Source organism: Talpa occidentalis, unplaced genomic scaffold (assembly GCF_014898055.3).
Source record: "Talpa occidentalis isolate TD23 unplaced genomic scaffold, MPIMG_talOcc4v2.1 talOcc4.1026, whole genome shotgun sequence".
Lineage (NCBI taxonomy): Eukaryota > Metazoa > Chordata > Mammalia > Eulipotyphla > Talpidae > Talpa > Talpa occidentalis.
In genome coordinates this window covers 1-15,578 of record NW_023601023.1, presented here as the reverse complement: position 1 = coordinate 15,578, position 15,578 = coordinate 1, and the positions used below count along the sequence as shown (strand labels likewise).

The window sequence follows — 15,578 nt, the reverse complement described above, 5'->3', positions numbered from 1 at the left end:
ATATGTTGCTAAAAAGTCTTGCTAATTTGCTATACAAACGGAATAGAGTGTCAGAGAATTTTCCTTTCCCCTAATGAATTTAGGAGGTATGTATTTTGACCTGTATCATTGATTCTATTTGGATCAATTACTTTAAGGTTACAATTTTTTATCCTTATATGAATATTGCACCTAATTATCCCCATAATCAGTTAAACAAATGTCAGCTGTTCACATTTCAGCTCTTTCTGCCAATAACTGCTGGAAGTGATTTAATGCAGCTGGAGAACAACACTGACAATCATTATGGCCTGAGAAGTGTGAAATAATTTCATTGTACTGTTGTGGTCTCTTATAGTCTAAGGACTGATAATGTTGAGTGGATGAGACTTGGAAAAAAAACAAACTTTTTTTTTATAATTAAAGAAATGATGTAAAAGAGGGGTGAGCTTGTGGGCAAATCAGGACTGCTTATCTGGTGAACTCTTCCTTAGAGCTTGTTTTCATAAGAATTCACTTTAAGTGTTGAATGGAAATGCTTTCATCTGAAAGGGATTGTTGTACTTCATTTAGATTTCCCCATCTGATAAAAACGCTGCTAAGTAACAGATGTGGCTCATTTGGGGGAAATGAGGAAGAGGAGAAAAACGTTGGGGTGAGCAAAGGACTAGTCAGCCATGCTTCCAAACTCATGGGGGGATTGCATATTCTTTTCACTTACCTGGGCCACTTTGGGTTCACTTTAGAGGAAGGATGCCTTCCCCTCTTCAGCTGCGCTCTTACCTCCCTGGTGAGTTTTCTCCCTCAGTGGACTCACGACCCTGCAGCAGCCCTTCTGAGCTCCCAGGGAAGCTGTGCCTGGGGGCCACTCCATCCAGGGCCCCACGGCTACCCCGCCGGCTGGCCTGGTGCTCCATTGATTGGGAACAGGTGTGCGTCCTGCACAGGCTGGGCGCTGGGGGGTTTGGCTCAGTGTACAAGGCAACTTACCACGGGGTTCCGGTGGCCATAAAGCAAGTGAGCAAGTGCACCAAGAACCGACTGGCATCCCAAAGGAGTTTCTGGGCTGAGCTCAACGTAGCCAGGCTCTGCCATGACAACATCGTGAGGGTGGTGGCAGCCAGCACTCGCACGCCTGCCGGCTTTAACAGTCTGGGCACTATAATTATGGAGTTTGGTGGCAATGTCACTTTACACCAGGTCATATACGGTGCAACTGACTGGTCCGAGGAGGTGGGGGAGCCCCATGGCTGTGCCAAAGACCAATTAAATTTGAAGACATGTCTGAAGTATTCCCTGGATGTAGTGAATGGTCTGCTTTTCCTTCACTCACAAAACATCGTGCATTTGGATCTGAAGCCGGCTAACATTTTGATCAGTGAACAGGATGTCTGCAAAATTGGTGACTTTGGTTGTTCTGAAAAACTGGAAGATGTGCTATGTTTGAAGACTCCTTACCACCTAGGCGGCACATATACCCACCGAGCCCCAGAGCTCCTAAAAGGAGAGACCATCACGCCCAAAGCTGACATTTATTCTTTTGCTATCACTCTGTGGCAAATGACCACCAAAGAGGTGCCTTACTCAGGGGAGCGTGAGTATGTCCTCTATGCAGTGGTGGCCTGTAATCTTCGTCCCTCTCTTTCCGGGGCTGTCTTCACCAACTCAGTGCCTGGAAAAAGACTTGAGAAGATCATTGGCAGCTGCTGGAGGGCCAGTGCTTTGCAACGGCCGACTGCAGAACTTCTGTTGATTGACCTCAACTCATTAAAAGCTGACTTTTATTGACTCTGAACCTGTATCAAGATAAGTTTTTCCCTTCTATTCCTTTATAAAGAAATGTCAAAAAATGTGTAGGACAAAGTTTTAGAAAATAAACTTATTGAATATCCCTGATTCTACTGCTTTTCATTTTTTTTAGATTTATTTATTTGTTTTTTAAAATATTTTATATAATTCTTACATCATTTTTCATCTTTGCACAATGTATGCATTTTCATTATGGTTATATTCTCCATACAAGATTTATTTATGCATACAAGAGCTGGGGTGCAGACCGGAGGTGGTGGTGGGGGGCAGGTGTGAGAGGATTCACCAGAGACAGAGTGGGGAGTGGAACAGGAACAGGTGGGTCTACTGAAATACACTGCTAAGGGGAGCATCTGGCGAGACAGGAGAGGTCTGCTGCGCCATATGGGTCATCTGCCTGGCCTGGAATCCAACTTGTGCTGCAGTGACTGAGGATAACTTCATGGTGCTGAAATTTAACCCCTTGTGCCACCGGGGAGGTCCCTAAACTGCTTTTTCTTAAGGCAAAGAGCAGAGCGACCATTATAGAAACTGTCCTAGCACTGTTGGTAAGTAACCTTATTCCACTGTGAAGTTACATGCTTTGCTTTCACAGCTAATGTACTTGCTTTAACAGCTACATAATATTGCATTTACTCATGTTTATTACAGGTTTCTCTCACTATCCAGAAGTAAAACAGCCCTTTTTATATGATTTGTTAGGTTATGGTTTGGGTCAGGGAATGAAAGTTTTCCGATATAAATTAATGATAATAGCATTCCCAAACAGGAAACTTCTACTTTTGGGTGGGGGTGGGGGTAAAAAGGGAGAGCTGTAGTGATAAAACCAATCTGTCTAAAAACCAATCTGTCTAAAATAGAACTGAATTATAAAATGCCCAAATTTTCTATAAATTCAAATAACATGAGGCACACCAACCACCTAAACTTAAATTATTAAGTTTACCTGCTCCCATCCCCAATAAACAAAAGCTTCTTTGAAAATGATGACCCTTTCTCCTACTCTTCCTCCCCAAACTTTTTGTTTGCAATGGACTTCACACATAAATTTCACAAATTAAGGCAAATTTATTTCTAAAGGAATAATAAATGATTTTGAACTTTGTAGGGGAAATGGTTTTTCAGGCTTTTCTGCCCTCCCACCATCAGGATTGCCCTGCCTGATGGGGCACCCTCAGTTGTTACATTGTTGTAAACTATCTTATTTACTTATGTGGGTGGGCCATGGGAGGAGTATTGAGTTAGTCACCAGGAGAAGCAGGAGAGAGAAGGGAAGAAAGAAGGCCAGAGAAGCCAAAGAGTGAAGACTTGCTGGGGGCTTGGAGGCCTCACAGCCTCCTGGACTCCTGTACCCTGCCTGCCGTGTACCTCGTTGCCATGTGTAGGGAGCAGGAATGGCCACTGAGCAGGTTTTCTAGGATCCCATGCAGAGTGGTTTTTTATTGGGGTCTTTTATTGGGGTTCACCAAGCATATGGCAGGCAGGGGTGCTGGGGGGCCGGGAGGCTGGCAGGCCTCCCAGCCCCCAGCAAGTCTTCACTCTATCTGGGCTCTCTGGCGTTCTCTGCTTCTGCTTCTGTTTGTTCTCGGCTTCTTGGCTTCTCTTTCAGCTTCTGCTCGGCTTCTACTGCTTCTCGGCTTCTGCTGTCGTCCCTGTAACACCGCCCTTAAAAAAGCACAGTCTTAGCCCAGGTGAATCCCATCTACCTATGCCCACACCCTATTCCAGGTGCCCGCCATCAGGCATGCATTCAGGACCGCAAGGATCCATCATCTATCCTGATGGCGGGAGGGCAGAAAAGCCTGACATTTTTCCTTACCCTGCACCATGCTACATGTAAAGCTCAATAAAAGCCTGAGAAAGCTACCAAGGGTTCCAGGACTCCTCCTTTATCTGCCGGGTCTATTCGGATCATAGATAACCTGCTCTGTGCCTTTCCTGCCCCTACAATTGGCATAAGTTGGCAGGATGATCCGATGCAGATGGGTATGGAACCCTCCGAAGATGTCAGGTGGAACTGAGGAGAAGCAGACTGTGTTTGCCTGTGACAACGCTGGACGTGCCATGGCAGCACAGGACATGACCAAGGTCCAGAAACTGTAGAAAGTGCTAATAACCCCGCAGGAGCACAGGATGTGGACAAGGTCCAGGAGCTGCGGGACGAGACCTCATGTGGAGGAGGAGACGGCCTGAGAGGACCAGCTGAGGACTCCTGAGGCAGCAGAATCGTCGGGGAAGAGAGGACCATGATTCGGAGCTCGCCAGTGCTGATGCAGGAAAAGACTGATGGACTTGGACTGACAATCCCGCCAAAGGTGGATGAACTTTTTCAGGGTAATGTTTTGGGGACCCTGGGGGAGGATGGTATTGTTTGTACACCCCAGGAGATGGGAATCTGGGGGTGGCCACTGGGCCTTGATGGCCAAAAGCAGCCTGTGTACTGCCCAGCAGCTAGGCAGAGGAAAAAAGCCAACTTAGAAAGGCAAAAGCTGGTGCTGAGATTGGGAAGCCCTGAGGGGCTGTTAAGCAGCCTAAGTATGCTAAGGAAGGCCAGCGAGTCTCTTAAAATCACCTGTGGGTGATGCCCTGCTCACGGTTGAGTGAGGGTGAGAAGCTGAGGAACCCGAGGAACCCATCCTTGGGGGACGGGTGGGTAACGAGACTTGTGGTGGAGCCCACAGCCAAACAGGGGTCCCAAGAGAGGCCGCACTTGGAGCTTGTATCCACGGATCCCTGACCCATGTGCATGTGCAATGTGTTGGCCTGAGTGCAGGGGTCTGCATGTGGCACTGGTGGCTACGAAAGCTGAGTGTTGGAGCCACCACAGACAGAAAACCCTGAGGATTGGGCGATTACCCCCAAAGTACAGAATCTCAAATCCAAGAGTGAGTGCATCCTAGGGGTGGATGCTGTGTGTGGCTTGTGGCCTAGACCACAGCCGGATGGTTCCCTCTTAGCATGAGCAGTGCCTTGGGCAGCAGAAGTGGTGGATCATCTGCTGGTGCCAATAATTGTCTTTTGCCACTAGGTTGGTGCCCTGCCTGGAATTATTTATGTTCTGTTATATTGTTTCATTATTCAGTTGTATTTTCTTTTGTGGGCCATGGATGCATTGTTTGTGTTTGTTAAGGGAAAATTGTAAATATGTAGATTGTATGGCAGAAAACCCTGAGGGGGGGGTTGTAGGGTAAATGGTTTTTCAGGCTTTTCTGCACCACCCCCCCAATCAGGATTGCCCTGCCTGATGTGGTCTCCTCAGTTGTTACATTGTGTAAGGGCAGGACTGGATACAGTGCAGGTTTTCTGATCCCATGCAGACCGGGTAAAGGAGGAGTCAGAGTCCTCAGTAGTTTTGCAGGTTTTTTATTTGGGGTTCACCAGGCATATGGCAGGCAGGGGTGCTGGCTGGGGGGCTGGGAGGCTGGCAGGCCTCCCAGCCCCCAGCAAGTCCTCACTCTATCTGGGCTCTCTGGCGTTCGTTCTGCTGCTTCTCGGCTTCGGCTGCGGCCGCGGCTGCTGCTGGTGCTGGTGCTGCTGGCGTCCCCCCGTGACGCCGCCCTTAAAAGCACAGTCTTAGCTCAGCTGAATCCCATCTACCTATGCCCACACCCTATTCCAGGTGCCCACCATCAGGCATGCATTCAGGACAAGGATCCATCATCTATCCTGATGGCGGAAGGGCAGAAAAGCCTGATATTTTCTTTACCCTACACATTGTTTCATACTATCTTGTTTACTTCTATGAGCCATGGGAGGATGTAGGGTAAGGTAGAAAGTATCAGGCTTTTCTGCCCTTGGATCCCTGTGGTCTGGAATGCATGCCTGATGGCGGGCACCTGGAGTAGGGTGTGGGCATATATAGATGGGATTCACCTGGGTTAAGACTGGGCTTTTAACGGCGGCATCACAGGACGCCAGCAGAAGAAGAGATGCATGAAGAACTGTTAGGGGGGAAAAGGATGTCCCAAAGCTAATTCCATATAGGCTTTGTGGACTCCACCCCCACCCTAGGTCAAAGTCAAAGACACTGGGAACTCCAAATCCCATCACCACCAAAGGGAAGGTGGCTGGGACCTGAGGGTGGGGTTAAGCAGCCAGGTGGATATAAAAGGCAGACACGTGGGCTTTGGGGGAATCACCATTTTGGCTCTCCGCCAGCTCGCAGCCGACAGGCCAGCTCTGAGAGTGACTTTGGGTTTCCAGGTCGTCGGATCGGGTAGGACGCATTAAAGACTTTATTTCCCTATTTTCTCCCTGAGTTGTACATTTTCATTATTTCTTTTTCTCTTGTAAATAAACCTTTTATTAACCCTTTTGTGTGTGTCTGTAGTAGAGTATTCATAAGTCCCTTTAAAGCGCGCGGGTGAGGACCCACAGCCAGGAACCCGTTTAATATCGGGGTTGCTCTATAACAACCACGAGAGCAGCAGAGATCACCATAGAGCCCAGACAGAGTGAAGATTTGCTGGGGCCTGTGAGGCTGGCAGGCCTTCTCAGGCCCCCCAGAGCCCCTGCCTGCCATGTACCTGGTAAATCCCAATGAAAGCCTGCAAAAGCCACCGAGGGCTCCAGGACTCCTCCTTTACCGGGTCTGCTGGATCAGAAAACCTGCTCCGTGGCCATTCCTGCCCCTACAGAGTAGTATTGAGTTGGTCACCAGGAGAAGCAGAAGCAGGAGAGAGAAGAGGAGAAAGATGGCTAGAAAGGCCAAAGAGTGAAGACTTGCTGGGGGTTGGAGGCCACCTGGCGCCCCCGCCCCCCGCACCCTGCCTGCCGTGTACCTGGTTGCCATGCTACGTGTACAGCTCAATAAAAGCTTGAGAAAGCCACCAAGGGTTCCAGGACTCCTCCTTTACCCGCCGGATCTGCTCAGATCATAGATAACCTGCTCTATGCCCTTCCTGCCACTACAAACTTGTACACGCATGAATAGAAGATTTTTGCTAAAAGACCTCTAAACTGGCTCTTTACCTGTTACTTTACTCAAAAATAGATAACAAAAACAAGAAAGATGATGTGACTTGAGGGGGAAATGATAACCTTGAGGAGTAATAAAATGTAACCTTTGGGTGAGGTAGAACAGAGAAGCAGAACCAGACTGTCACTCTAGAGCTCTAGGCCATGCTTGCTGATACATACAGTGGTTGCTATTTTCAAGGTGAGGAGACCAGTTTGCACTTCTCACCTTGAAATTAGCAACCATTGGATGGAGCTAGAAGGAATTATGCTCAGTGAAATAAGTCAGAAGGAAAAAGAAAAATAGTGGATAGTTTCACTTACAGGAGGAATATAGGGGAACCAAGTAACACATCAGGGGAAAAAAATAATACAAAACACAACAAAACAAAAACAGACAATTATCAACCAGAGACATCCTGCAGAGGGAGGTAGGGAGGAGCACAGGGGACTGAGTTGATGGTGCACGGGTGCCTTAGTGAAGGAAACTATGGGGACTACACCTAAGGAGGGGGGAAAGCAAACACTGGTCAAAACTGGACAATGAGGGACTCACTAGTGGTGCATGGGGTTAAGCACCACACTGTGAAGCAATCTGCAGCCTCTGCAGCACGAGTTCGATCCCTGGCCAGCCAGAGAGCAACCTACATGGCAAGGCAGACCTCTCCTGACTGACACTCTGTGCCCCTCAGCAGTGTATTTCAGTCTGCCTGCCTGTTCTGTTCCCTACTCTGTCTCTGGTGAATCCTCTCACCCCCCACAGCTCTGGCCTATTCCGCAGTTCTTGTATGCATAAATAAATAAATCTTTAAAAAAAAAACTGGACAATGATGAAAAAAATATATATGTACATAATAAATAAAGGCAAGGAGAGTGTGTCTCATTATTAAACAACACTGAGTACCATTCAGCAAAACAGCTTCAGCCATGGTGGAGGGCAACACTATTACAGTGAGTCAGACAGATCAGTGGCTTGATAGAAGCTGTGCTTGGAATATAAAAGAAAGAGGGGGAAGCAGAAACCTTACAAGAGGTTAAGAAACATGGAAATGTTTTTGGATTTTTTGTTTTGGTTTAGATTAAGAATAAAGAACTTAAGTTTATCCGTGAAAGAAGCAAGAAGAGACAGGATAATAAAATTTAAAAACTTGTAGAAGAGATGAAAAGTGGTATGTAGGCTAGGAGATGGACCTAGAGAGAAAGGACATCTCTTGCTGGGATGTGTGGAAAGAGGATGTGACCCCTGCCAATATAGATAAGTTTTCAATTAGGAAAAGGAGAGACTGTGCAAGTTCACATCTGTGAACTTCGGTTTTTTCTGTTAAGAGTGATTGAGGGTAGGTGTTGAGAAAACGAGATCGTGGTATAGAACTATTCTTGCAGGAAGCAAGACTTCCATGACTATGTAAGATGTTGGCACAGTGTTGCTAGCTCTTGTCCAACTTGGAGAACAAAGGAGCCACATACCGATAAATAATTCCCTCCTCTGTTTATTGTAGCAACAGGAGTCCATGTTGGCAAGTTTAAGATACAGTGAATCGAAAAAATTTAAATAGATCAGTTTGTCCCACCAAATGCATTAAAATGGGTTCTAACTATGCCAAAAACCTCATTAACAGACTGTCTGAGCTACATGAGAATCACCCATTAAAGGCATTAAAGTCTAGAATTTACTTTCAGGATGAACAAGGTCATAACTTAGATTTAAGAAGTTTCCTTTCTCCTGGAAGCATAGAGAGTGACAAAGAAAACAGAGGTGGGGGAAACTTATAAACTCCATGATCAGTGACACTAGAAGACAAAAAGTTACAAACTCCATATTATGCAGTGGTGAATGACTAGACACAACTTTTTGTCTCTGTAGGCCAGTAGGGGACACTCAGGAGAGGACTGAGGGTCCCATCAGTGGCAGATCCCAGAAAGACATGACAAAAAATGGATATCTGAAAAACAGATACCCATTGTGAAGTACAAAAGTTGAAGAAACCCTGCAAACAGGGCTGAAATAAACCGAGCTGAACTTACAAGAGATGATACGAAAGGAAGGAATCAAAAGTACTGAAGACCTAACCATGGTGGATCTCAGAGTGGCCGAAAACTGGCCTAAAGATAAGAATTCCCTCCGAGAGTGGAATCGGGGATACAGGACAAGCAAAGAAGCCTCCTGAATCCACTTCACTTGGAGAGAGAAAAAGGTATGACAGCCTGGAGAAACAGAATGCTATATCTGAAGGAAACAAATGTGTTCTTTTAGTTTGGAGAGAAGGAATTCTCTGGATCTTAAAAAATTACCCTGATGGGAGAGATGAATCCAAGGATTGCTTTATCTGTAGGTTCTGTGTCACAAGACTTTTTTTTAAGGTTAACAAATTAGAGATAAAAGCATATTTAACAGTACAAAGATAAATAGCAAAAAAAAAAAAATACTGGTGGCAGAAATTGGGGAAGGAGAGAGGAGGCAAGAGAGAGGAAAGCATATAAGCTGTCAACATGGTCATAGAAGTAGGCCCACAGATATTGCCTGGGGTTATGAAAATTATACATAGGGCCTCCCTGGTGGCAGAAGGGGTTAAGATGCAACCTATCAAGCTATCTGCAACCACTGCAGCACAAGTTCTATCCCCAGCCAGGGAGGTGACCCACATGACACAGGAGACCTCTCCTGACTCACCCGCTGCTCCCTTCAGCAGTGTGCTTCGTCAGTCTGTCTGTTCTGTTCTCTGCTCTGGCTCTGGTGAATCCTCTCACCCTCCCGTGCTTCTGACTATACCCAGTGCTTGTATAAATAAATAAATAAAGCTTTTTTTTTTAAAAAAAAAAAAAAAAACATATTTGTCACACAAATAAATGTAAATGGCTTAACTCACCAAGTTAAAGTTCAATGTATAAAACATACTTTTTGAAAAAGCAAGAACAAAGGTATATCAAGCAATGCAAACCAATAATAGGAGTCATAGGATAAAATGGTGTCAAAGCCAAAGAATGATAGTTAATAATGTTAGAGAATACCACTCAGGGGCCTCCCCGGTGGCGCAGTGGTTGAGTGATGGGCTGCGAAGCTGCCCCTGCAGCCTCTGCAGTGCTGGTTCGATCCCCGACCGCTGGGTGAGGGTCCCACATGGCGCGCAGACCTCTCCTGCCACCCGCTGCTCCCCTCAGCAGTGTACTTTGTCCGTCTGCCTGTTCTGCTCCCTGCTCTGGCTCTGGTGAATTCTCTCACCCTCCCGCGCTTCTGACTGTACACAGTGCTTGCATAAACAAATAAATAAATCTTAAAAAAAAAAAAAAAAAAAGGGGCCTCCCCGGTGGCGCAGCGGTTGAGCGCTGGGTTGCGAGGCTGCCCGCAGCCTCTGCAGCGCCGGTTCGATTCCCGGCTGCTCCCCGGCCACCAGAGGAGGGTCCCACATGGTGCGCAGGCCTCTCCTCCGCCCGCTGCTCCTCTCAGCAGTGTGCTTCTGTCCTTCTGCCTGCTCTGCTCCCTGCTCTGGCTCTGGTGAATTCTCTCACCCTCCCGCGCTTCTGACTGTACCCAGTGCATGTATAAACGAAACAAACGAACAAATAAATAAATAAATAAAAACATGCCTCTATAAAAAAAAAAAAAAAGAAAAAAGAAAACCACTCAGAATGAAGAAACAAAAGTTAGGACTAACGATGAAGCAAATAACATCATAACAGTTTTTAGACAAGAAATAAAAAGCAGTAAAAGGGCAAATTGAAGCATGTCTAATTGGCTTTTTTGTCTAAAACCAATCAAATAGGGGACTCCACCCACAATGTAGTGCCAGGGGGAGGGTCTGAGGAAACTCTCCCCTAAGCACAACTAAGAAAAACTAAGTTTTGTTCATAGGAAATTTCCCCAGTTCATCACTGGTGACACAGGAGGGACACATGGTTATTTTACACTGAGGTCGGTGCTTCACTGGATGATGGAACAGGCAAGGGAGTCGCTGCTAGAGCAGCGACCATTGCAGTTAGTCGAACAAGCTGGGCTCTGAACACAGACAGTGAGGTGCATGAACTGGGCTCAGTGAGTTTCTTTAGTGAGGGGGCCATTGCAGACCTACATGCACATTGCTACTGGGACTCTTAGCTGAGACTTGGAGTATCTGTTTACCAACAGCGCAGATGGCAGACCCTCCTCCTACATGCCTGCTGGAAGATTGGAGAGAGCTGCTGTCCACCTCAGAGAAGAACAGCCAGAGGAGGGGTCTCTGCAGTTTGGGCTCTGTGAAATAGTAAACAGAACTTGCTCTGGAGAAAGGGAAGGAGATGCAGCTTAAATCTGTCCACCTGGAATAGCCCTCCCTCCCCACCAAGACTGAGACAGAGTTTAAGAACTCCAGCTAAAGATATAACACCCCAACTAGATAAAAGGAAATAAGGTAATGCACATGGCTAGGAAGCAAGGAACATCTGAACACAACATGGGAAAACTGTAAGAGAAGAACAGAAGTCTAGAGACCTATATAAGGATACAGACTTCAAAGATCTAACAGAGATTTTAGAATAACAAGCATAAAAAAAATTCAATGAAGTCCTAGAAGAATAATTAAACACAGTAGGGTAGATTGAGGATCTCAAAAGTCAGATACAGGAACAGCAGGAGTTCTTCAGTAAAGAGATAGAAGACATGAAAACAACACAAAAGAGATGCTGAATGAAATTAAAACAAACATGGAAAACATTAAATAGCTTCAAACGGGAACAAGAGAGTATTTTGAAAATTGAAGACACGAATGTGTAAATGATGCAAATGGGAGAAAAGAGAGAAATACAGGAATGAACTAGTGACCTTAAATGGAGGACTAAATCAAATATACTTTTTTTATAAACATTTATTCATACAAAAACTGGGGTACAAGCCAGAGGTGTGGGGGGTGGGAGGATGAGAGGTTTCACCAGAGACAGAGTGTGGAACAGAACAGGTGGATTGACTGAAATACCCTGCTGAGGGGAGCAGCGGGCAAGACAGGAGAGGTCTGCTGTGCCATGTGGGTAGCTCCCTGGTCAGGGATCAAACTTGTGCTGCGTGGTTGCAAATAGCTTCATAGTGCTGTGTCTTAACCTCTTGCGCCACCAGAGAGGCCCCTGAATCAAATATACTTAACAGATACTTTCAGATTCTCCCATCCTGAAAGAAATGAGTATACATATTTCTCAAGTGCATGCCCAACATTCTCAAGGATACGTGTTATGCTGACACACAAAACAAGCCTCAAAAAATACATGAAAACTGAAATTACACCAAGCATCTTTCATGTTCAAAATGGCATAAAGTTAGAAACCACCACAAAAATAAACCCAGAAAAAATATCCCAATATGTGAAGACTAAGCAAAATCCTTTTGAGTTAACTCTTGGGTAAAAGAAGAAATCAAAGAATAAAAAAACTATCTGGAGATGAATGCAATTGACGACACTAGGTGCCAGATCCTATGAAATACACTAAAATTGATATTAAGAGGGAAGCATGTAACAGCACAGGCCTACATCAATAAATTAGAAAAATCTGAATCATAATTTTATATCTGGAGGAAACAAACAAAAACAAAATGTAGTAGAAGGAAAGGAATAGTAGAAATTACAGTGGAAATAAGATGGCAACTGAAAAAAATACAAAAGATTGATAAAATCAAGAGTTGATTCTTTGAAAGAATAAAAAAAAGTGATAGGGGTCCTCTCCTGGTGGCGCAGGCGGTTGAGCACAGTGCCGTGAAGCTGTCTGCAGCCTCTGCAGCGCGGGTTGGATCCCAGCCCACAGCCGGTGAGAGTCCCACATGGCATGGCAGACCTCTCCTGTCTCGCTGGCTGCTCCCCTCAGCAGTGTATTTCAGTCAGTCTGCCTGTTCTGTTCCCCACTCTGTCTCTGGTAAATCCTCTCACCCTCCTGCACATCTGGCCTGTACCCCGGTTCTTGTATGCATGAATAAATAAATCTTAAAAAAATGGTATTTTAAAAAAAGAATAAAAAAAGTATTAAACTCTTAGCTAGGCTCAGTAAAAAAAGGGAAACTCACTCTCCCCCCAAAAAAAATCAGAAAAGATACAGATAGAATTAATACATATACAGCAGAAATACAAAGGATCATAAAAGACTGTTAAAGTCTGCATGCAAATTGGACAACCTAGAAGAAACAAATTTTTAGAATCATTCAATTTTCCAAAACTGAGCCAGGATAAAATAGACAGTTCAAGCAAATCAATCACAAGCGCAGAAATTGAAAGAGTGATCAGAATTCTCAGTAAGAACAAAAGCTCAGGACCAAATGACTTCTCTAGTGAATTCTATCAAACTTTCAAAAAGGATCTAGTACCTATCCTCAAACTCTTTGAAAAAATTGAAAAGGGGGGAAAGCTTCTAAGCACACTTAATGAGGTAACCATATCTGATCCCAAATCCAAACAAGGACAAAACAAAACAAAATAAAGCTGCAGATCAGTATTGCTGATGAATATAGATAAAAATCCTCAATAAAATGTTGGCAAATTGTTGGATTTTTTTTTTAATATCCACTGTATCAACTTTAAAAATGGCTTGAAATCAACTACAAGCAAGGAAACCAGGGGGCCTCCCCCATGGTGCGGCAGGTTGAACACAGTGCTGTGAAGCTGTGCGCAGCCTCTGCAGCATGGGTTCGATTCCTAGCCGGCCAGGGAGATACCCACATGGTGCGGCAGACCTCTCCTGTCGTGCCCACTGCTCCCCTCAGTATTTTGGTCCGTCTGCCTGTTCTGCTCCCCACTCTGTCTCTGGTGAATCCTCTCACCCTCCCACACCTCTGGCTTGTACCCCAGCTCTTGTATAAAAATAAATAAATCTTAAAAAATAAAAGGAAGAAAAAAAAGAAAAAGAAAGGGAACCAGTGGTTTTCAATTAAAATTAAGCTGATGGTGAAAGCCCATTACTTCTGACTTCAGTCACCACGTCGCCTAAGATTGGATATAGATTTTAAACCAACTTCCAGAACTCTGAAATCCAGGTATACTGCAGGCATCTCCCAGCAATGCCTTTCACTTTGGGTCAGTCTCCTGGGCTAGAGGTGAAAGTGCTTTCAAAAATACTGCAATTCCCCAGCATAGTGTCTTTGATTGCATCCACATGTTCAGCTGGAACCTAATACACTCAGTAATAAAAAACTTCCGTGGGGCCGGACCGAAAGCCACCATGTGGTAGTCCTCATGTCCTTTGATAGTTTCACAGGCCACATTTTTTTTTTTTTTTTTTTTTTTATATAAATTTATTGTTATATTCCCCATACAATTGCCGCCCCCCATTCTGACCCCAATCCCTCCCCTCCCGCCCCGCCCCCCTAAAAGTGTCTCTGGTTCATAGTTTTTTGTTGATTTTGATTTTCACTTTCTTATAGTTTTTCATTTTCCTGGTCCATTATTTAAGTTTTCTAGATTCCTGCTATGAGTGAGACCATCCGGTATTTTTCTTTTTCTTTTTGGCTTATTTCGCTGAGCATGATCCCTTCCAGCGCCATCCATGTTGCAGCAAATTGCATGTGTTTATCTTTTTGAATGCTGAGTAATATTCCATGGTATATATGTACCACATCTTCTTGATCCAGTCATCTATTTTTGGGCATTTGGGTTGTTTCCAAAGCTTAGCTATTGTAAACAGTGCTGCTATAAACATAGGGGTGCAGGTGTTCTTTGGAATTGATGTTTCTGTGTCCTTTGGGTAAATACCTAGGAGTGGAATTGCTGGGTCATATGAAGCTCTATGTTTAGTAGGTCCAGAAATCTCCACACAGCTTTCCACAGTGGTTGGACCAGTTTGCACTCCCACCAACAGTGCAGAAGAGTTCCTTTTTCTCCACACCCTCGCCAACATTTGTTGTTGCTAGTTTTTTTAATATGTGCCATTCTCACTGGTGTAAGATGGTATCTCATGGTAGTTTTGATTTGCATTTCCCTGATGACAAGTGATGTTGAACATTTTTTCATATGCCTGTTGGCCATTTGCACTTCCTCTTCAGAGAAGTTTCTTTTAAGCTCTTCTGCCCATTTTTGACTGGATTATTTTCTTTGTTGTTGTTGAGTCTCATCAGCTCTTTGCAGATTTTTTCACAGGCCACATTTTTAATGGAATCCATGGGCAATTTCTCAGTCTACCCCTTAGTGCTGATACATAGTTGCTCTTGTTAGAACTTAAAGGTGAGCTTTTTCCTTTGGGCTTCTTGTATGTGCTGCATAAGGGTACGATGGGCAGGAGCTGTGGGCACCCTTAACAGATGGCAACACATTTTCGGATTTTATTTTATCCAACACTTTGCTATGTTGTTTTTGTCTGCAGAGAGTCTCCTTGTTCTTCGACTCTTGGGTCCTGTCATGCAGGATCTTTGGATGTGTTTAGCAGTAAAATGTCATTTATTGTAAGGCAAGCACCATGACATTGACTCAACTGGTCATTTTTATTTCACTCATTGTCTTATCATCAGGGACATCCTTTATACTTGACTTTCTACATGGCAGGCAGGAGACCTGTAACTATTTGACTCTTCTGCTTTAACTCAGAGCCTATGCTATCCAGGGGGAATGGCACATCATGCTTGGTCTTGTTCCAGGTGATTTTCAGATCCACCAGTACTCTCGCTGTGCCTCCACCTTCATCCTCACTGTTGCTGAGAGCCCTGGGCTGCCGGGCCCCCAGGGCTGGGCCAGCCTTGCACAGGATGGGAGTCCTCCACCACTTTCTTGCCTTATCTTGAACCTCCCACTGTTGAGGTGCTGCTGGGGCACCTTAGTCACTACCATCTTGGCCTCTATGTACTTGTGAGACTCCTACACAACATGGTGATTATGTATGACACCCACCCAGATTTT

General features: G+C 45.0%; 1 protein-coding gene and 1 pseudogene across 1 annotated transcript; one reads left to right on the top strand and one right to left on the bottom strand.

Moving 5' to 3' along the window:
* Positions 1–720: 720 nt before the first annotated feature.
* LOC119237841 (proto-oncogene serine/threonine-protein kinase mos-like) lies at positions 721–1,831 on the top strand. The gene has a single exon (XM_037501689.2). It carries the CDS (start codon positions 733–735, stop codon positions 1,765–1,767), a length of 1,035 nt encoding a protein of 344 aa, XP_037357586.1. The 5' UTR covers positions 721–732; the 3' UTR covers positions 1,768–1,831.
* An 11,936-nt stretch (positions 1,832–13,767) lies between these two features.
* On the bottom strand, positions 13,768–15,417 carry LOC119237842 (ubiquitin domain-containing protein UBFD1-like; annotated as a pseudogene).
* Between the last annotated feature and the right edge of the window lie 161 nt (positions 15,418–15,578).